Here is a 21,233-nt window from a genome sequence, read left to right as displayed (position 1 = left end):
AATGTAAGACTTGATACTTCAACTTTTTGGTTTAGGCCCAGCAGTTTGGGTATTCCACGTGGTTAATCATTTTAAAGCTTGTTTCAATATAGTCTTCCAACCAGACTTTCCAATTTGTGTCACTTACAGATTTGGCACTACCACCATCTGGTCTGTATGTAATCCTTTACAGTTTGCAAGGCACTTTTACATCCATTATATTTAATTTGATTCTTACAACCACCTTGTGAGATAGGCAAGATGTGAAGTCGATATTTTATAGACAAAGCAGCTGAAGCATAATAGGAGCTTAACTGGTGGGATCCATTTTCTCTTCCATGGAGCATCTTGTTGTATTCATCCAAATCCTTGACAGAAATGTTGAAGAGGACCTCTAGAGGCTAAGCTTATCCTGAATTCTTAAATAGCACTGACTGTTACAGTTTAAGCAAGTCAGTTTCACCTAAAAGTGTGATTATCCAACCCACATGTTGCCTTTCTGTTCAAAAAGGATGGTACCAAAGACAGTCACAGTCACCTGGCTTACTGACATAAATATTAATACTAATCAAATGAGTAAAAAGCCCATGAGGATTGGCTGCCACAAAAAATTTTCAACCTGTATCTACCAAGAAACTATCATACCAACTAAGGAAGCCAAGTCTCTCTCTCTTTCAAAACCCTCACGGGGCCATGCTTTATTATAATGGTCTGTCACAGGTCCTAACCCACACTGTATTTGATTATATACAGTCTCATAATTAAGTCATTCCTCTTTATCACACCCAGCACTTAGTCCACTGCTGCCCATGTAGGAGGCACTCAAATTGGTAAAAGAGAAATCTATGCAAGGGAATGATCTTCTGGACCCCCTCCAAAAACAAACTTGTGACTAGAAGAGGCACCAGCCATAGCCACATTCCTACTAACAGGGCTGATTTAAATGCCCTTTTTATTGGCTTGGTCATAGTCTCCAACAGGTGCCAAGGCTTTTGCTAGTTAAACCAGTTTTCATTGGATCATTCTGTTTTCTATGTGTGTTTTGACCAAAAACAAAGATAGGTTCTCTAACAACAGGGAGAGAATATATGAAATAGGAATATGTCTATAAAACGACAATCTACCAGTAAGGAAAATAAGTGATCCATAAAACAAAACATCTGACTGTAGGTCTACCCAAAGAAAGGAAAAAGGACTAACAAACAAGAATATAGTGCTTTACCATTTACAAATCTTTCACATACATTCTCATTTGACCCTCACAACAACCCTGTGAGGTAGGCATCACGGACATTCTACTCATTAAACAGATGAAGACAGTAAATCTCAGAGTAGTTCACTGATATGCCCAAGGCTCTACAGTTAGTGAGTGATTTGTATTAATATCAGTCTTTGGCCTAAAAATTCAGCACCCCTCTTCCCCTTATACTTGGTCCCACCTACTTCACAGGGATAATGAAGATAAAATGAATTCAAGGCTAGAAAAATACTTTGAGGGAGAAAAGCACTATATAATTATACCTACAAACTATGATTTTCCCCAATATATGGCTCATTCCTCTTCTCATCTCAGCTTGTGTGTGAACCCAGAGTTGTATATTGCCTCTGTCCTGTGCTCAGTAAGCAAATAAGGCAGGCAGGGAGTACAGTGTGATCCTGTTTAAAGTTACATAAATTACAATCAGGGTAACTGCTATTATTAGGCAAATTGAAAAACAGCACAGAAAGGCCAGTGTGCAACTAGGACCCACTAAAGCTCAGAGGAAAGCAATGCAAGATTATCAGACAAGGCATGATTGCATAGAAGGAAAATGTGGTGTCAGAGTTCAAACTGGCACACACACACAGTTATCTAAGGCAAAGTGGTGGCAAAGAAGTTATTTGTTCCATGTCACACAAACAAGAGCAGAAGATTCATGGGAACCCGTACAAAAGCATCTTGTGTCACACAGATCTCTCCAGCTGCCTATAGGGAATATACAGAACAGTGTCACCTTCAAAGAATGACTGTACCTGTGTTCATATCCTGAACTGCACCAAGGAATAGCTCCATGCTAAACTGTCTTGGCTAAAATACAACCAGTGCCATCATTCCTAATCAGACTAATAAACAGAATGTCTTTTAAGGTAATGAGTTAGATGGCTGTGTTTAGGTTTTGTTCAGGATTTACTTTGGATTCTCCTGCTTTAAGACCCAAAGAAAGTTATATTGAGTTTTTATTGATGATTCTATGTGTTTTTAACAGAGTGTGATAGGTGAATTAAACATATTAAAAGAGTTCTATAGCATCTGTTCAGAAAAGATTATATACTATACAAACTATTCAAGTCATACAAAACCATTTTTCATTGTCTTTCAAACTGAGAAGAATCCTATTCAGCACGCTTCTCCTCCTGAGGTGGTTCATACTGAGCAAGCTATGGGGCAAAGACAGAGGAATTTAGGTGAATTTTATTCTAAATTGAGTAAAAAATAGTAAAACAAGGTAACTGTTATATTCAACTTAGTTACTGTCAGTAAATTGTATTAATATCAGTTTCTATAACTATCCATTTTAAATCATTCAGTGATTTAAGATTTAATACAATCAAATCTAATGAAAGCCCTTTTCATATAAACCTTTAAAATTGCTTTGAAACTAAAATTTCATTCCAGTTCATGACTGCACTGTTCAAATACTTGATATGCAATAAACTATATCTTCCCAAAGATTCATTTGCTTATAAGGAACTTTCTTCCTCTCCACCAAAAGTTTACTGAAAATACCCACTGAAAAGTAGATAAAGAGTTAAGTGACATGTCTTAACTTAACCAGCCAATAAACAACTACTAATGTCTTTGAGTTAAAAGGTTCCAAAGAGTTAACTAGCATTACACATTGTGGAATCTTGGATAATTTAAAATAACTGCATTTTCTTTTATGCTAAGTGTGGTTCCTTGCAAGAACACTAGGCTAACATTAGGGTTCTGCCAACTACCTGTTGGAGTTGAGAAGCTTATTAGACTTCACTGTGCTTTCGTTTCCTCACCTATAAAGTGGCTTGTGTACTTGTTTCACTTATCTCACAAAGTTGTTGAGAAGATAAAATATATTATGAGAAATACTTAGAGTAATGTAAAATACATTATGTGATTAAGAATGTGGTAAGACCTGAAAGACTTAAGAGTTGACTAATTTGAAGTTCATGAAAATTCTCACAGGACTTTGAAAAAAGAAAAAACTGGCTGGGTGAGGTGGCTCATGCCTATAATCCCAACACTTTGGGAGGCCAGGCCAGGAGGAACGTTTGAGTCATGAGTTTGAGACCAGCCAGGGCAACATAGTGGGACCCCATTTCTACAAAAAGTTTAAAAATTAGCCGAGCATGGTGGCAAATGCCTGCAGTCCCAGCTACTCAGGAGGCAGAGGTGGGGGGATTACTTGAGCCTGGGAAGTCAAGGCTGCAGTGAGACATGACTGCACCACTGCACACCAGCCTGGGTAACAGAGAACCTGCCTCAAAAAAAGAAAGAAAAAACTTTAGCACTAGATAAAATTAAGTCCTAACAAATTTACAGAGGGCCGCTACATATGGCCTTGCAAACTATGAACCATACAAATTCTAAGAGGTGCCATTTACAAAGCAGTCGCCCCATATTGGCCTACTTAAAATCAACTGCTTAAGAACCTCAGAACTGACCATTTACTTATAAAGAGCATTAACCAATAGTCTCATCCTTTTAGTAATACAGGTTCCTAAGAACCTCTTTTTTTTTTTTTGAGACAGAGTTTCATTCTTGTTGCCCAGGCTGGAGTGCAGTGGCACAGTCTCGACTCACTGCAACTTCCACCTCCCGGGTTCAAGCAATTCTCCTGCCTCAGCCTCCCAAGTAGCTGAGATTATAGGCATGCACCACCAAGCCCGGCTACTTTTGTATTTTCAGTAGAGACGGGGTTTCTCCATGCTGGCCAGGCTGATCTGGAACACCTGACCACAGGTGATCTGCCCACCTCAGCCTCCCAAAGTGCTGGGATTATAGGCGTGAGCCACCGCACCCAGCCAGAACCTCTTCTTGACCACACTTTGCTTCTTTGCTTGTCCTATTTCCAGTATGTCTTGCGGTTTTCTTTTTTTTTTTTTTAACCCCCCTAGATGAAGTCTTGTTCTGTCACCCAGGCTGGAGCGCAGTGGCACGATCTTGGCTCACTGGAACTTCCATCTGCCGGGTTCAAGCGATTCTCCTGCCTCAGCCTCCCGAGTAGCTGGGATTATGGGCACATGCCACCATGCCCGGCTAATTTTTGTATTCTTAGTAGAGACAGGGTTTCACCATGTTGACCAGGCTGGTCTCGAACTCTTGACCTCGTGATCTACCCACCTCGGCCTCCCAAAGTGCTGGGATTACAGGCGTGAGCCACCGTGCCAGGCCCGTCTTGTGGTTTTCTTGACAGGGCATAACTTTGGCCTTACATTATAATTAATTCAAATTGATATTCACCCACCTCCCTCCCCTCCTGTCCATTTCAGTGAGGTTTTCATCATACAATTATTACAGGTAAAATTATTTGAATATGAATTCTTTTTAAAAATTTACCTTTGCTTTCAGTTTTTTATTTTCTTCTACAATAGCTTCATACTTCTCTTTCATTTCGGCCAGTTCTAGGCGAAGCAGCTCTATTTCTGGATTTTCTGGAGTAGCAGCTCCTAAGTGATGCTTTAAAAAACTATTATCAATGTTAAGAACTTACTTCTTAGACATGAATGAAACTAATGAAATAGCACAGAGTAGTATCAATATCCCTGACCAGAGTCACCCACTTTACCACCAATATCTACCCAGAGATCACCATCCAAAAACTCAAGTGAAACTAACTTTCTTGGCCAGGTGCGGTGGCTCACGCCTGTAATCCCAGCACTTTGGGAGGCAGAGGTGGGCAGATCACGAGGTCAGGAGTTTGAGACCAACCTGATGAACATAGTGAAACCCTGTCTCTACTAAAAATAAAAAAAATTAGCTGGGTGTGATGGTGGGCACCTGTAATCCCAGCTACTTGGGAGACTTGAGGCAGGAGAATCACTTGAAGCCAGGAGGCGGAGGTTGCAGTAAGCCAAGATTGCGCCACTGCATTCCCCACCAGGTGACAGTACAAGACTCCGTCTCAAAAAAAAAAAAAAAAAAAAAGTAACTTTCTCAATATTCAGAAGTATTTTAAAGGTTATTATCTATCTAAAAAAATAAGAGTTTCAAAATAAAGCCTTTTTCTGACTTGAAAGGATACTCCAAAGCACTGTTAGGTTTCTCTGGTTCTTCATATAAGGCTACCAACACTGCAAATCAAAAAGCAGAAAAAGCAACAATTGACGTATTAAATTTGAATGGCTGAAATTATGTTCCATTACCCAGTAAATATTAGGTGCCAACTATACGCTGAGCACATTGCAAAGACTATACAATGCTGAACAAGACAGACAAGGTCCCTGTTCTCAACAAATTTACAGTCAAGCATAAAAGATATGCAAGGAACTAGACAGAGGGTATCAAGCAGGAATACTGGATAATGGGTTGCAGTAGCACACTGGAAGAACACCTAAGCAAACCTAGGACATCAGGGAAGGCTTCCTAAAGGAAGGCAAAGACCTGATACTTAGGGGTTGAGTGTTTCAGATAAAATGGGAAGGCCCAGGAGCAAGAAAACAATGTATTGAGGAACTGAAAATTCAAGTATGGCTGGAGATGTAATTTGGCAGGAAAGGAAGCTGGAAAGGTGGTCATGGCCAGATTAGGGAGAGTCATGCAAATTTGGTTGGCACATAATTAAACAGTTTAAAGGAAGGGAGTGACAGGATCCACTCTTAACTGCTATGTGGACCAGCTGGAGTGGGACGAGGATAAAGACAGGAAGAACAGTTAAAAGGCTGATGTGGTAATCCAGTTTAAAAAGACAGCAACCTGCAGTAGAGTGATGGGAGTGATAGAACAGTGAGAAGAAAGAAATTCCAGAATTTAGGAAAGAATCAACAGGACTATGGTAATTACCGGAAGAAGCTCTGAATTCAAAAATGGTCTTAAAAATTAAGTTTGTTTTGCTAAATAACCACCAACCAAAAACTTTACCAGTAGTCAACATGCTCAAATCAACATTAAAATAAGATATACTTGAGTGGTTTCATATCTAATCACTCATATGAGCACTGCCTTGCTCTTCATCTATGGAACAAATTCCTCCTAGAATTTACTACTTAGATAAAAAACTCTAAATCAGTGGTTGGCCTTTTTGTGCATGGAACCCTTTGAAAAATCTAATAAAAACAAAAAAAGTAAACACACACAAAAAAAATGTGGCTGGGCGCAGTGGCTCACACCGGTAATCCCAGCACTTTGGGAGGCCAAGGCGGGCAGATCACGAAGTCAGGAGATCAAGACCATCCTGGCTAACACAGTGAAACCCCGTCTCTACTAAAAAATACAAAAAATGAGCCAGGCGTGGTGGCGGGCGGCTGTAGTCCCAGCTACTCGGGAGGCTGAGGCAGGAGAATGGCGTCAACCCAGGAGGCGGGGCTTGCAGTGAGCCGAGATCGTGCCACTGCACTCCAGCCTGGGCGATGGAGCAAGACTCTGTCTCAAAAACAAAAAAACAAAACAAACAAAAAAACAGTGATAGCTATCTAGACCCCAAGTTAAGTCCTGTTGTAAACCAACTTACATACTTCCCTTTTGTTCTTTTAGAGTTTTAATAACTTACCAAAATAATATACAGTATGAAAAAATCACTATTTTTTGAGAAATTCATTTGTTTTTTTTTGTTTTTTTTTTTTTTTGAGATAGAGTTTTGCTCTTGTTGCCCAGGCTGGAGTGCAATGGCATAATCTCGGCTCACCACAACCCCCGCCTCCCAGGTTCAAGCGATTCTCCTGCCTCAGCCTCTCTAGTAGCTGGGATAACAGGCATGTGCCACCATGCCCGGCTAATTTTGTATTTTTAGTAGAGACAGGGTTTCTCTGTGTTGGTCAGGCTAGTCTCGAACTCCCGGCCTCAGGTGATCCACCCGCCTCAGCCTCCCAAAGTTCTGGGATTACAGGTGTGAGCCACCACACCTGGCCAAATCCTCATTTTATAAGACATGAATATTAATACTCTACTCTCTCCTCCTCTTATTCCCCCACCCCATTTCTTTCAGCTTCTAATTTGTCACTGGTACTTGAAAGGTTGATAGTTGCAGAAGACACTGTAAATACAAAGTTTCCTGTGCTGTTCTATAGATGAAATGCACTTCCTTGTAATCAGACAAGAACTCTATACCCAATCATGCTCCCCTTTTTGCCTTCGCAGCCAGGATTTTTAGAGGTTGATATAGCGCTCAAAATAGCTAAAATGCTTCAGCTTCCAAATGATTTATCATCTTTAGCCATCCTTTCATAGTGTTTTAATGTTATAAACTATTTCAAATCATCTTGGAAATAAGCTGTAAAAATTTAGGCCAAAGTGGCTCATTCCTGAAATTCCAGCACTTTGAGAGGCCAAGACAGGAGGATTGCTTGAGCCCAGGAGTTTGAGATCAACCTGGGCAACACCCCAACTCTACAAAAAAAAAAAAAAAATTGGCCAGGCATGGTGGCTCACGCCTATAATCCCAGCACTTTGGTAGGCCGAGGCGGGCAGATCATGAGGTCAAGAGATTGAGACCATCCTGGCTAACATGGTGAAACCCCGTCTCTACTAAAAATACAAAAAAAATTAGCCGGGCATGGTGGCAGGCACCTGTAGTCCCAGCTACTTGGGAGGCTGAGGCAGGAGAATGGTGTGAACCCGGGAGGCGGAGCTTGCAGTGAGCAGAGATCGCACCACTGCACTCCAGCCTGGGTGACAGTGCAAGACTCCGTCTCAAAAAAAAAAAAAAAAAATTAAAAATCAGCCGGACATGGTGGTGCGTGCCTGTAGTCTCAGCTACTTGGGTGCCTGAGGTGGGAGAATTGCTTGAACCTGGGAGATTAAGACTGCACTGAGACATGACTACACCACTGCACTCCAGTCTGGGCGACAGAGACCTTGTCTCGAAAAAATATATATATGTAAATTAAATTTGTGAGGCTGGGCACAGTGGGTCACGCCTGTAACGTCAACACTTGGGGAAGCTAAGGCAGAAGGATCACTTGAGGCCAGGCATTCCTGGGTGACAGAGTGAGACTCTGTCTCAAAAAAAATAAAAAGTAAAAACAAATAGAATTGTGTAAAGCACCTATGTTTGGAGCTGAAAATCAAATTTTTAATAAATCACATCAATACTGTGTTGGCTGATGTTATTTAGGAGCCTGGAAATCTAAGGAGATTGAGAGGTTAAATTCTAGTGGAGGCCGGTGGCTCACACCTGTAATCCCAGCACTCTGGGGGGCTGAGGTGAGCGGATCACCTGAGGTAAGGAGTTCAAGACCAGCCTGGCCCATGTGGTGAAACCGCCTCTCTACTAAAAATACAAAAAATTAGCTAAGCATGGTGGCACATGCCTGTAATCCCAGCTACTTGGAAGGCTGAGGCAACACAATCGCTTGAACCCGGAGGTGGAGGTTGCAGTGAGCCGAGATCATGCCGCTGCACTCCAGCCTGGGCAACATCTGTGTAGTCAGTTACCGCCTACAACTGTCATTTTTCTGCCTTTTACCATTCAGTCTTTCACTTGCTCCATCCAACCACTCTGGCCTCCTTATACTTCCTGAAACTCTGTTTCTTTCAGGTTTCTGGTCAAAAGTTACTTCTTAAGAAAGGCCTTCCCCCCATCACCCTATATAAAATGACACACACATCCCACCTGTCACTTTTTTTTTTTTTGGAGACAGAGTGTCACTGTTGCCCAGTGGCACAATCACAACTCACTGCAGCCTTGACCTCCTGGGCTCAGGTGATTGTCTCACCTCAGCCTCCACAGTAGCTAGATTACAGGCACACACCATGCCCAGCAATTTTTTTTTTTTTTAAGAGATGGGAGTTTTGCCATGTTGCCCAGGCTGGTCTTGAGCTCCTGGCCTCTAGCAGTCCACCCACCTCAGCCTCCCAAAGTGCTGAGATTACAGGCATGAGCCACGTGCCTGGCCTCACCTGTTACTCTTTATCCCTAACTTTGCTGTATTTTTATCTGTAACACTTACCACTAGCTGACACTACATATTTATTTATGTGTTTCTCTCCCTCAACTAGGATATAAGCTTATGAGAGCCGAGACTTTTATCCTCCCCTGCTTATCTCCAGTGTGCAGAACAGACACCTGAGTAAAATTATTAAATGAAAGAAATGAACGTAAGGAGTTTTTAGACGGAATGACATTCAAAGCATCTGTGACACTTTCAGAGACAACATAGCACAGTACTTTCACAGAGTAGTCCCTTAATACTTGCTGAAGTTTATTTGCAAAGAGGTAAACTATTATCTGAACCCCAAATAGGTAGCAATTCAAAATTACTAGCCTTCTTTCTTCTAAGACCCAGGAGTTATGCTCCTAGAATTTTCCTCTAAACTTTGCTTCTGTCCAAAGGGCAGTTACCAATTTATTTCCCACTTCCCAAACTTCCTAGTTTCATATGACCCAAGTCCTCATCCCTGCGAACAATTCCATTCTACACCCTTGAATATCCCAGTGAGCTGAGTGACACATAGCAGGCATTCAAATTAGTGCTAAGCCAATAAAGTAAACTGTACCCTACCCCTTGAAATCCTCCTGTTTCCAACACTTTACTCATCTACTTAGCTTAGATCTTGAAGCCACGAATGAAGAGATACAGCGTTAACAGTAAGCTTTCATTTTAAAAAGTGAAAACAATGTAACCACCTTGATATGCCCTCGAGCTCTTTAAGCTGTAATTCTACTTTATGAAATATACACAAAATAAGAATTGACACAGACAGACTAAGGAATGGGGGCTGAAAAGCCACAGCCAAATTCGCTATGAATCTCCTACTTTGGGGATTAGGCTCACTCAGCTACTTCATAGCCCACTTGGAAATTCGGTCATTTTTCCAGTTGCTCTTTGTTGGAGGGAAACTTTCTTAACAAGATTCTGAGGACTCCATAAAAACCGTAAGGTGGGAGGAATTGGGATCTGAAGGTCCTTGGCAAACATGTCCACTGCGGCTGCTGGAGGCAAAGCAACGGAAGTTGAAGAGACTTTGCAACAGCTGCAAGAGTTTCACTCCCGGTGCGGAGAAGGGTAGCGGAGCTAGGCTACCCCACCCGGGCGGCGTCCAGCAGCCAGGTCCCTGCCGAACCCCGAGGCCCACCTCGCTGGACCCCGGACGGGCCCCATCTGTTTCCCCTCCTTCCCCACGCTACGGCCCGCTGGGGAACGGGGCAGCGCCGGGGAGCACGACGAGGGCACGAGGTACCCTCTCCTAGCCCAGGCTCACCCTTGGTCAGCGTGTCCAGCACCCCCGACTTCTCCAAGTACCTCCGGAACTGCTCACGCTTCGAGTCGGCGGCCTGAAGAGACACCGGGGGTCAGTGGCCAGAGCCCGGGAGCCGAGCAGGAAGAAGGCGCTGGGAGTCCGGCAACCCCGCCTCCGCCTCGCTACCTCGGGGCCCTCCCGCCCAAACCTGCACGCGCGACCCCACTCCCACCCAGAGCCGACCAGCGGCTTGCTACCGCCCGCATGCCCCCAGCCACGCCGCGCCCCCCTCACTTTGTAATGGGCCATAGTGACAGCGGCAGCGGCGTAGCTGGCGCCGGAGACCGCGACTGGCGGGTTGGGAGCAGCACTGCTCATGCGCGGAAGGGGGCGCGCGCCTGCGCACTTGCAAACCACGGGCCGGGATCGCCGGGGTGTGGCCTGTTTTCATGGCGACCAGGACGCTCTGCATCCCCAGTAGCAGGCTGAGCCGAGGGAGGCTGCGTATGCCCGCCCCTCTGGCTGTCGGAGCCGCACCTCTTCCTCTTCCGGCCCCCGTAGCAATTAGGTTTCTTTGCAGGAGGTGAGATTTTGGTAGCTCTGTCCTGGCGTCCGGAGGCAGGGCCCGGGAGCATTCAGACTATTGCGAGAGAAAGGACCGCCGCACGGTGGTAGCGAGCGCATCTTTTTCATCTGGGACCTCAGAAACTGTGGTGACCCACAGGTGCTGGGCTCTTGGCTCTCGTCCTGAGAAAGTGCTCACAGTGCTTTGCAGTAGCTGAGGAGGGTGTTTAGAATCATATATTTTGGCTTCAGCTTTTATCTTTGGAGTCTCCTTGAGTCGTGGCTGACTTGATGTGGGCCTCTGGAGGATGAGCAGTAACGAGCTTGCAGTAGCTTTTGAGCCAGGCACTGTAGAAAACACGAGTATTTTAAATTTTAATCCTTACAACACCCCTGTAGGGTGGGTACTGTTAATTAAGTGGAGTGGTTAGATGTCCAGTGAGTAGAGCCGAGTCCAATCCGGGCAATGAATCACGATGCTATGAACTGGTGAAGGAAAGCCACGGATCTTCTTAAGATTTTATTTACTAGGTAGCAACATGTGATTATACTCAAGACACATCAGGATGCAGTCTAGAAGGAAACTTACGTGATTGTGTTCCAGGGGCAAACAGAATTAACCCAGTGTCCAAGGTGGAATTGTATAGATCAAGAACCATTTCCTAAGGCTGTGGTCTCTTCAAAGAGAAAACCTGATCAAGCCATTTAGCCTCAATTCTGAACATGTGATTTTCCCAAAATCAGTTACATTCGAAAGGATATCATTTTTTTAAAAAATCCTGATTTGACAACTCTATGTCTTTGAATTTAGAAGTGTTGCTTCACAATCTCGAATTAGAGCTGTTTTTCTCTTGCTTAAATGAGTTTGCAGTTGTCTGTCTTAACAGCTGGTCTTTAGAGCTGCCCCTATCTATTTTTTCTGTGCCCCACGACCACTAGGCTACTTCTCTGATAATATACATAATGTCTAAAAGCCAACCGCTGTTTAGATCTGAAGATCTGTGGGAACCCGCCTACCAATGAGATTGTTCGTTAGGGACACTACGTGATTTGGAGGACAAACAGGATTATTACAGGTTCTGACCAACCCTGGCTCAAAGGACAGCCCTCCCAAAGAATCAGCAGTGTTTGGAATGTCAAGTGATTGAGAATCTCCTTGTGAAGGAGGAAGGGTTCTGACTGTGCCCTTTCTGAACTGGCCCTTGAGGTTACCGTTAGGAGGTGACCCCCGGTTTTCATGTTCTGTAGAGGAACCCCATGTAGCTCTAAGCCACCGCGGTTTCCAATCGCAGTTAGCTGGCAAGGAGAAAGCTGTTTGGGGTGACTGCCTCATGTTGTTCTCTCCATCTATAGCAACACCTGGAATAGAACGGTGACCTCTAGAGTAGTAGTTTCTTTTGCTGTCTTTGCCTTCAGTTTCTCTTTTTTCCATTAACTGGTTACCATTAAGTTCTTTTCCAAATATTTTATGAGTGTCTTTGTTATTGTTTGAACTGATGTGTTGAAAATGACTACAACTAGTACTAAGTGTGGAAATCTCATTAGAAAGTACAGTTTCCTGTTCATCCAAAATGCATTTCTCATCATTTACACTATGATTGTCAGGATTTGGCTGGAATACAGAAGATGAATTTAAACTAGGGTACACTGCAGTGTGTGTTTGCTTTTCCACTAACAGATTATAATCAGGGGCAGAAGGGAGTCGCTTCAGTGAATTTGCAGATGTGCTCTGGTATTTGGCTACATTTTGTTTTGCCTTGTTTGCATGGAATTCATTATGTTCCTTCTTCAACTTGTATTTTCCCCAAAGCCCTCTTTTAATCTTTTTAAAACCTAGGTGGAAAATTTCAAGAATGTTTAAGAAAAGTGAAATAGTGGCTATAGATTGCATAAATAATAGGAATATTGTCTTTTCTGTTGGTCTTGAGACAAAACAGTCGATTATATTTGGACACGGGTGGCCATGGCACTTAAATAGCGGCTCTAAGTGAAATCCATATAAAAGGTACTGTCCAATCATGAATCCAACTTCAACCACAGAGCGAGTGAAAATGTGTATCACATAAGTGCAAAGCAAGGTTCCTCTGAGTGGAGCTTTATTTAGTTTCCTTTTCTCCAGCTGACAAAGCTCTTGCTCCAATCTCCTCCGATCCCTAGGCATTTCAAACTCTACCTCCTCCAGTTCTACTCTTAACTGAGCTTTCATCCTTTGCCTCTCTTCCTCAAGAACTCTCAGTCGGTACAATGCATGGCCCATGTAGACCAGGGATGGTGAAGACACAAATATCACCTGCAGAACCCAGTATCTAATGAGGGAGATAGGAAAGGCCTGGTCGTAGCATACATTTCTGCAGCCTGGTTGTTCTGTATTGCAGATGAAGCCAGACTGCTCATCATTCCAGACATCTTCAGCTGCTACACCCAGAACAAGCATTCGAAATATGAACAGGATGGTGAGCCAGATCTTTCCAATCATGGTGGAGTGGATGTGAACTTCCTCCAGAGTATCTCCAAGGAGATTCCAGTCCCCCATGTTTATTTAGTCAGCCATCTTAGCTCTGATCCACATCAAATAAGAGGCAGATAAATTCTTCCATTCTGAAGGGAGCACTATTTCTTAAAGCAACCCTATGGTGAAAATATAACAATATGTCACTTCTATATGCTGGTTGCTTTACTTTTTCCCTAGATAGCTGTGGGGTTTTCTCTTTGTTTGTTTGTTTGTTGAGACCTCCCTCTGTTGCCCAGGCTGGAGTACAGTGTTGCAACCACAACTCCCTGCAGCCTCAACCTCCCAGACTCAAGCGATCATCTCCCCTCTCAGCCTCCTGAGTAGCTGGGACTGCAGGTGTGTGCAACTACACCCAGATAATTTTTTTTATTTTTTTGTAGAGACAGGGTCTCACTCTATTGCTGCAGCTAGTCTTAAACTCCTAGACTCAAGTGATCCTCTTGCCTTCACCTCCCAAAGTGTGGGAATTACAGGTGTGGCTCACCACACCTGGCCAAAGTGTGAATCTGTTACCAATAATATACTTAAATGTCAGGAATTTAAAATCACTTATATTTAGACATCACAATACAATGAAAAAAACATGATACCTGGAGGAAGAGTGTATATATTCTCTATTAAGAATATAGGCTGGGCGGGGTGGCTCACACCTGTAATCCCAACACTTTGGGAGGCCAAGGTGGGTGGATCATTTGAGGTCAGGAGTTCCAGACCAGCCTGGCCAACATGGTGAAACCCCGCCTCTACTAAAAATACAAAAATTAGCCAGGCATGGTGGCAGGCGCTTGTAGTCCCAGCTCCTCGGGAGGCTGAGGCAAGAGAATCGCTTGAACCTGGAAGGCAGAGGTTGCAGTGAGCTGAGATCAAACCCTTGACCTCAGATGATCTGGCCACCTCAGCCTCCCAAAGTGCTGGGATTACAGGCATGAGCCAATGCGCATGGCCTAAAATTATATTCTTTTTTTTTTTTTTTTTTGAGACAGAGTCTCACTCTGTAGCCCAGGCTGGAGTGCAATGGCATGATCTCACCTCACCGCAACCTCCACCTCCTGGGTTCAAGCGATTCTCCTGCCTCAGCCTCCTGAGTAGCTGTGATTACAGGCATGCACCATCATGCCCGGATAATTTTGTATTTTTAGTAGAGATGATGTTTCTCCATGTTGGCCAGGCTGGTCTCGAACTCCTGACCTCAGGTGATCTGCCCACCTCGGCCTCCCAAAGTGCTGGGATTACAGGCGTGAGCCACCATGCCCAGCCTGTTGTTGTTTTTCAACAGAACTTTTGGAAAGGTTTCTAAAACTAGTAACCTGATCTTAACCTTATTTATTAAGATTATTTGATATAAAAGTTATAACAAAGTCAATTTCTTTTTCCCCAACATGCCATTACTGGCTTGAAAAGTCAGTGATTTTTTTTTCTTTCTTTCTTTCTTTTGGGACAGAGTCTTGCTCTGTCGCCAGGCTGGAGTGCAGTGGCGCGATCTCGGCGCACTGCAACCTCCTCCTCCTGGGTTCAAGCGATTCCCCTGCCTCAACCTCCTGAGTAGCTGGGATTACAGGCGCCTGCCAGCAACCCCCGGATAATTTTTCGTATTTTAGTAGACACGGGGTTTCACCATGTTGGCCAGGATGATCTCGATCTCCTGACCTCGTGATCCACCCGCCTCGGCCTCCCAAAGTGCCAGGATTACAGGCATGAGCCACCGTGCCCGGCCAAAAAGTCAGTGATTTTTAAATCTCATTTATACACATAGGAAAACGAATATGCTTCATTTGATAATTCAGTAAGATACGGCATTCAGTGAAACCAGAGGAAACAGATCTGGCTGTCATAGGAATTTAGATTAGTTTTTTTAATCCAAATTGAAATAAATTTGAAATAAATTCTGGTTTCTTCCTGGCAATTGGTGAACATTTTCAGAAATTCATCTCAGTAATATTTATGAATATGTATAAAGTACTTATTATACTTTACTATGAAAAAGTATACTTTTTTCTTTTTTTTTGGTGGGGGGGAGACAGAGTCTCACTCTGTTGCCCAGACTAGAGTGCAGTGGCGGGATCTCAGCCCACTGCAACCTCCACTTCCCAGGTTCAAGTGATTGTCGTGCCTGAGCCTCCCAAGTAGCTGAGACCACAGGCAAGTGCCACCACACTTGGCTAATTTTTGTATTGTTAGTAGAGACGGGGTTTCACCATGTTGGCCAGGCTGGTCTTGAACTTCTGAACTTTGAGTGATCCACCCGCCTCGGCCTCCCATAGTGAGCCACCACGCCCAGCCCAAATTTTGTAAATTCTTATGTTAAAATGAACTTCAAGCCCAGCACAGTGGCTCACACCTGTAATCCCAGCACTTTGGGAGGCCGATGTGGATCACCTGAGGTCGGGAGTTCGAGACCAGCCTGGCCAACATGGTGAAACACTGTCTCTACAAAAATGCAAAAAATTAGCTGGGTGTGGTGGCAGGCATCTGTAACCCCAGCTACTCAGGAGGCTGAGGCAGGAGAATCGCTTGAACCTGGGAGGCAGAGGTTGCGGTGAGCCAAGATCGCGCCATTGCACTCCAGCCTTGGCGACGAGCAGAAACTCTGTCTCAGAAAACAAAAAGAACTCCAAAAATTCTCAACTATTTTATGGTACCAGAATCTTTTTTTTTTTTTTTTTTTTTTTTTTTTGAGACGAAGTTTCCCTCTTGTTGCCCAGGCTGGAGTGCAATGGCACAATCTCGGCTCACCGCAACCTCTACCTCCCAGGTTCAAGTGATTCTCCTGCCCCAGGCTCCAGAGTAGCTGGGATTACAGACATGCGCCACCATGCCCAGCTAATTTTGTATTTTTAGTAGAGATGGAGTTCCTCCATATTGGTCAGGCTGGTTTCGAACTCCCAACCTCAGGTAATCCACCTGCATCGGCCTCCCAAAGTGCTGGGATTACAGGCGTGAGCCACTGCGCCCGGCCTTGTGGTACCAGAATCTCATTATAGATATTACTTGCAATAGATTATTCACTGGTATGGTGGTAGTATTATGGAAACTTTCACTGTAGCAGTATTTGACCTATTTGAGACATATAGCTGCTCTCTTGAAGGAAGCAGTGGGGCAAGTTATAATTTAGCTGCTTGGATTATTTGCCAGCAGATTGCATATTAAGGTTGGTATCCCAGGTTATCTCAGAGGAAATATACCCCAAAGGAAAGATTTTAAAAGTGAATATTTTCATTATTTTTCATTTAAAATATAAATGTATGTCCTGTCCCCTTTATATAAAGGGAACTGTTACACAATCAAACAAACTACTAAGATACAAGATGTGTTCATCACTAAAATCCTATGCGGTAAGTATGTTGTTTCCCCCATCTTACAGATGAGGAAACGGAAGCACACCTTAATTTACCTGAGGTCACACAGCTGGAGCTGGCATTCAAACCCAATCATTGTGGCTTTAAAGTCAGCTCTTTAAATTTTTTACTAAACTATTATTTTTCCTCTATAAGCAAACTTCAAATTTGCCGGAAAGAAACATTAAGAAATTATCTGTTTTCTCTTAAGTTTAATCATTTAAATTTAGGAATGTAAAATAGTGATAGCTTTGGCTTTTTAAATAACTAGTTCTAGAGTCCTTAGTTCCTTTCTTCAGCCTTTGTTCTGTTTTTTGTTGTTGTTGTTCGTTTGTTTTCTGAGACGGAGTCTCGCCCTGTCGCCCAGGCTGGGGTGCAGTGGCGCGGTCTCGGCTCACTGCAAGGTCCGCCTCCCGGGTTCACGCCATTCTCCTGCCTCAGCCTCTCCGGGTAGCTGGGACTACAGGCGCCCGCCACCACGCCCGGCTAATTTTTTTGTTATTTTTAGTAGAGACGGTGTTGCACCGTGATCTCGATCTCCTGACCTCGTGATCCTCCCGCCTCGGCCTCCCAAAGTGCTGGGATTACAAGCGTGAGCCACCGCGCCCGGCTCTGTTAATACGATTTGCAAAAGCATCAGCCTTCTAAAATATAGTTGTATTCCTGAAATAGAGAAACTTTCCACTGACTTTATTATGTTAATAATAGCATACTCTGGCCGGGCACGGTGGCTCACGCCTGTAATCCCAATACTTTAGGAGGCCGAGGCCAGCGGATCACTTGAGGTCAGGAGTTTGAGACCAGCCTGGCCAACATGGTTGAAACCCTTGCTCTACTAAAAATACAAAAATTAGTTGGGCGTGGTGGCGGGCGCCTGTAGTCCCAGCTACTCGGGAGGCTGAGGCAGGAGAATCACTTGAACCCAGAGGCAGAGGTTGCAGTGAGCCGAGATCACACCATTGCACTCCAGCCTGGGCGACAGAGCAAGACTCTGTCTCAAATAATAATAATAATAATAATAATAGCATACTCTGACCCAACAACCCAAAGCACTTTAAAATGTAAGCAAGTTGGCCAGGCGCGGTGGCTCACGCCTGTAATCCCAGCACTTTGGGAGGCACAGGCGGGCGGATTACGAGGTCAGGAGTTCGAGACCAGCCTGAGCAACATGGTTGAACCCCATCTCTACTAAAAATACAAAAATTAGCCGGGCATGGTGGCGCATGCCTGTAATCCCAGCTACTCAGGACACTGAGGCAGGAGAATCGCTTGAACCTGGGAGGTGAAGGTTGCAGTGAGCCGAGATCTGGCCACTGCATTCCAGCCTGGGCAATAGAGTGAGACTCTGTCTCAAAAAATAAAAAAAAAATGTAAGCAAGTTAAGTCTCATTTATGGTTCATAAATAATAATAATGTAAGCAAAGATGTAATTCATGTTGTTTATAATAGTCATAAGCTAAAAACATAAAATAATTATCAATACAAGAAAAACTGGTTAAATAATCGACTACATCCACGGTGTGATACTATGCAACCAGTAGAAATGATAAACATACATAAAATGGGATTTGATATTTCATTTCAGTGAAATTGATGTTATAAAATAGAATAATATGGCCCCATTATTATAAGTTTAGTTACATTTACAGATGTATACAAAAAAGTCTAGAAGGATATTCATGAAAATGTTAATGGTGATTAGCTCTGGATGTTGGGATTACAAATTATATACTTAATATATTGTAATTACATGTATTTTAATTTTTTACTATAAGCATTTTACTTTTATAATCATAAAAAGAAAGAAAAGATTTTTTTCATAAAGGACAACACATAGTATTTCCTGAAAGAAGGAGCAGTAGTATTTAGCTACAAATTAAAGCTTTCATAGCAAATGACATAAAAACTGGTATACATATATACAGTACCATAGAATTCAAAAGAAAAAGATAAAAACATTTCAAACAACTCTTTCTTAATAAGCTAAAACAGAGAGATTAACACAAACCTTTCTTAGTTTAGGTAAATCTGAGAAGCAAACCATGTTTAGAAGTTACAGCATGGCCATCTTCAATTTATTTTCTGAATTTGTCCCTTTGCTGGTATAGAGCAGATTCAGTTCAGTTGAATGTAGTGAGTGAGTCATCCATCAACTAAAATCCATGTCCCTTTCTGCTTATCCTTGCTTTTAAAACAGCACCATCCAATAGAACTTTCTGCAACAATGGAAATATTCTATCTGTGCTAGCCAATAAGGCAGCCAGTAGCCAAATGTAGCTATTGAACACTTGCATTATGGTTTGTGTGTCAGAGCAATTGAATTTTTAATTTTAAATAATTTTAATAAAAATGTAAAGAGCTGCATCTACCTAATGGCTGCTTTTTTGGACAGCACAGATAAACAATGCTTATAATAGTCCTGATAACACACTGCAGTCTAGAAGACTAAAGTCATGAGCCCCAAATTAAGCTGAGTGAATGATTCCTCCATAATTCAGAGATGTCAAATTTAAAATGACAGGAGGTATTTGAGTGCTGTTTGTATGCAACTTTTGCCACTGGGGGAACCTAATAAAATGTCATTGTTTTTTGTGCAATAAACCATGTTTCTAGAACCAAAAAAGTCTTTCTTACTAGATAATAACTTCTTGGTCATCTGCCTTAATAAATGGGTCATGTCCGATTTCATAGATAGATCCTGATTCTGTCTCCCATGTTCTGTTATTAACAATTACATTGTATTTTAGGTCATTAAAGGTCCCTTCAGAGCTAGTGATCTGGCAGGTTGAGCATAACAGATAAATACTTCTTCCCTGGGCTTTTTTGCCAACAATAGCTACTTCTCAGATTAAATACAAACATTTCACCAGGGACAAATACATATATATATATATATATATATTTGTATAGGCACACATACATACACAATATATTCATGTTTCTATATTATGTTATCTGAATTACATATGTGTAACTCATAAATTATTAATAAACTCGAAACTTCCTCAACCTCGGTAGTCAGAGAATACATATTTAAGTGAAATATTATTTTTTAACTATCAAAATGCAAAATTTTAAAGATTTATAATACCTTCTTTTGGCAAAGTAGGGAGACACTGTTACTCTCATATCCTGTAGGTAAGAATATAAATGGGTACAGCTATTTAAAAGGCAGTTTAAACCTATCAATATTAGTATAGCATTTCTGCTTTTGGATACTTGAAATATTCATTCAGCATAGACATTCAGAGACACACTGCACATGCTAGGATGTTCACATAGCACTGTTGGTAATTATACAAAAGCAGCAACAATTTAAATGTCTGACAGAGGAATGGTTATCTATGGTACATCTATATCATTCAGCAATTCAGAGAATAAAGATTTCTATGAACTAATAGAGAAAGGTCCCTAGGTCATGTTGTAAAGCAAGTTATAGAACAATACATGTATCACATTTATCCTGTTAAAACCTACATTTTATAAAAATAATTAGAGGCTGGGCTCATGTCTATAATCCTAGCACTTTGGGAGGAGGCTGAGACAGGCGGATCACCTGAAGTCAGGAGTTCAAGACCAGCCTGGCCAACGTGGTGAAACCCAGTCTCTATTTAAAATACCAAAAATTAGCCAGGCATGGTGGCGCATGCCTATAATCCCAGCTACCCGGGAGGCTGAGGCAGGAGAATTGCTTGAACCCAGGAGGCAGAGGTTGCAGTGAGCCGAGATGGCGCCACTGCACTCCAGCCTGGGCGACAGAGCAAGACCCTGTCTCAAGAAAAAAAAAAAAAAATATATATATATATATATATATATATATATAAAACACACACACATATATATATTTAGCTAAAATCATTAACAAAAACTTTTCCTAGTTGAGATAAATCTGAGAAGCAAATGATGCTTAGGAGGAGTTATACCACGGACACCTCTAATTTGTTCTTCGAATTTGTCCCTTTGAGGGTGTAGAGCAGATTCAGTGAAGTTCAATACAGTGGATGAGTTGGCCGTTAACTTAAATCCATTTTCCTTTCTGCTCATCCTACACAGAAAAACGTCTGCAAGGATACAGAGCATACTGTTGTGACCACTGATGATGGTCAGCACTAGGGAAAAACAGCAGGTTTGAAGTGAGAAGGCAAAAGGAGATTTTTTTTTTTTAAGACAGGGTCTCACTCTGTCACCCAGGCTGGAGGGCAGTGGCATGATCATAGCTCACTGTAACCTCAAACTCCTGGGTTCCAGTGATCCTCCCACCTCAGCCTCTGGAGTAGCTAGAACTACAGGCAAGCACCACCACACCTGGCTATTTTTTATTTTTTTGTAGAGTTCTTGAATGTGACCCAGGCTGTTCTCAAACTCCTGGGCTCAAGCAGTCCTCCCACATTGGCCTCCCAAAGTGCTGAGATTATAGGCATGAGCCACTGCACCTGGCTGAGATTTTATCTTTTAAATTCTTGTTTGAATCTTTGTTTAACCAAGAACA

The 21,233-nt window shown here is 42.7% G+C and overlaps 2 protein-coding genes across 3 annotated transcripts; both read right to left on the bottom strand.

Annotated features, from left to right (window-relative positions):
- Window positions 1–1,182: 1,182 nt before the first annotated feature.
- On the bottom strand, window positions 1,183–13,085 carry MYCBP (MYC binding protein). Of its 2 annotated transcripts, XM_003949377.5 has the most exons (5): window positions 10,628–13,085; window positions 10,355–10,427; window positions 5,241–5,289; window positions 4,556–4,685; window positions 1,183–2,397 (listed from the first exon to the last, which is right to left on the bottom strand). In XM_003949377.5, exons 1-5 carry the CDS (start codon window positions 10,709–10,711, stop codon window positions 2,353–2,355), a joined length of 381 nt encoding a protein of 126 aa, XP_003949426.1. In that variant the 5' UTR covers window positions 10,712–13,085; the 3' UTR covers window positions 1,183–2,352. The 2 variants fall into 2 exon arrangements, with proteins under 2 accessions (XP_003949426.1, XP_016815061.1); XM_016959572.3 differs by lacking the exons at window positions 1,183–2,397; window positions 4,556–4,685; window positions 5,241–5,289 and adding an exon at window positions 6,861–10,085 and having other exon boundaries at window positions 10,628–11,861.
- Window positions 11,389–20,417, bottom strand: GJA9 (gap junction protein alpha 9). The gene is made up of 2 exons (XM_009454209.4): window positions 18,753–20,417; window positions 11,389–13,525 (listed from the first exon to the last, which is right to left on the bottom strand). The coding sequence occupies exon 2, from the start codon at window positions 13,428–13,430 to the stop codon at window positions 11,883–11,885; it is 1,548 nt and encodes a 515-aa protein (XP_009452484.1). The 5' UTR covers window positions 13,431–13,525; window positions 18,753–20,417; the 3' UTR covers window positions 11,389–11,882.
- Between the last annotated feature and the right edge of the window lie 816 nt (window positions 20,418–21,233).

Source organism: Pan troglodytes, chromosome 1 (genome assembly GCF_028858775.2).
Source record: "Pan troglodytes isolate AG18354 chromosome 1, NHGRI_mPanTro3-v2.0_pri, whole genome shotgun sequence".
NCBI classification, from domain to species: Eukaryota; Metazoa; Chordata; class Mammalia; order Primates; family Hominidae; genus Pan; species Pan troglodytes.
The sequence above is the reverse complement of the archived record's forward strand: the minus strand, read 5'-3'. Positions and strand labels throughout refer to the sequence as shown.

Bases quoted from the DNA above. Each gene is read 5' to 3' on its own strand.
- MYCBP (XM_003949377.5), bottom strand. From the start codon at position 10,711: ATGAGCAGTGCTGCTCCCAACCCGCCAGTCGCGGTCTCCGGCGCCAGC. The intron at 10,428-10,627 runs GTGAGGGGGGCG...GTGTCTCTTCAG, and splicing joins TCACTATGGCCCATTACAAA to GCCGCCGACTCGAAGCGTGA. The intron at 5,290-10,354 runs GTGAGCCTGGGC...TTTGATTTGCAG, and splicing joins GCTGGACACGCTGACCAAGG to TGTTGGTAGCCTTATATGAA.
- GJA9 (XM_009454209.4), bottom strand. From the start codon at position 13,430: ATGGGGGACTGGAATCTCCTTGGAGATACTCTGGAGGAAGTTCACATC.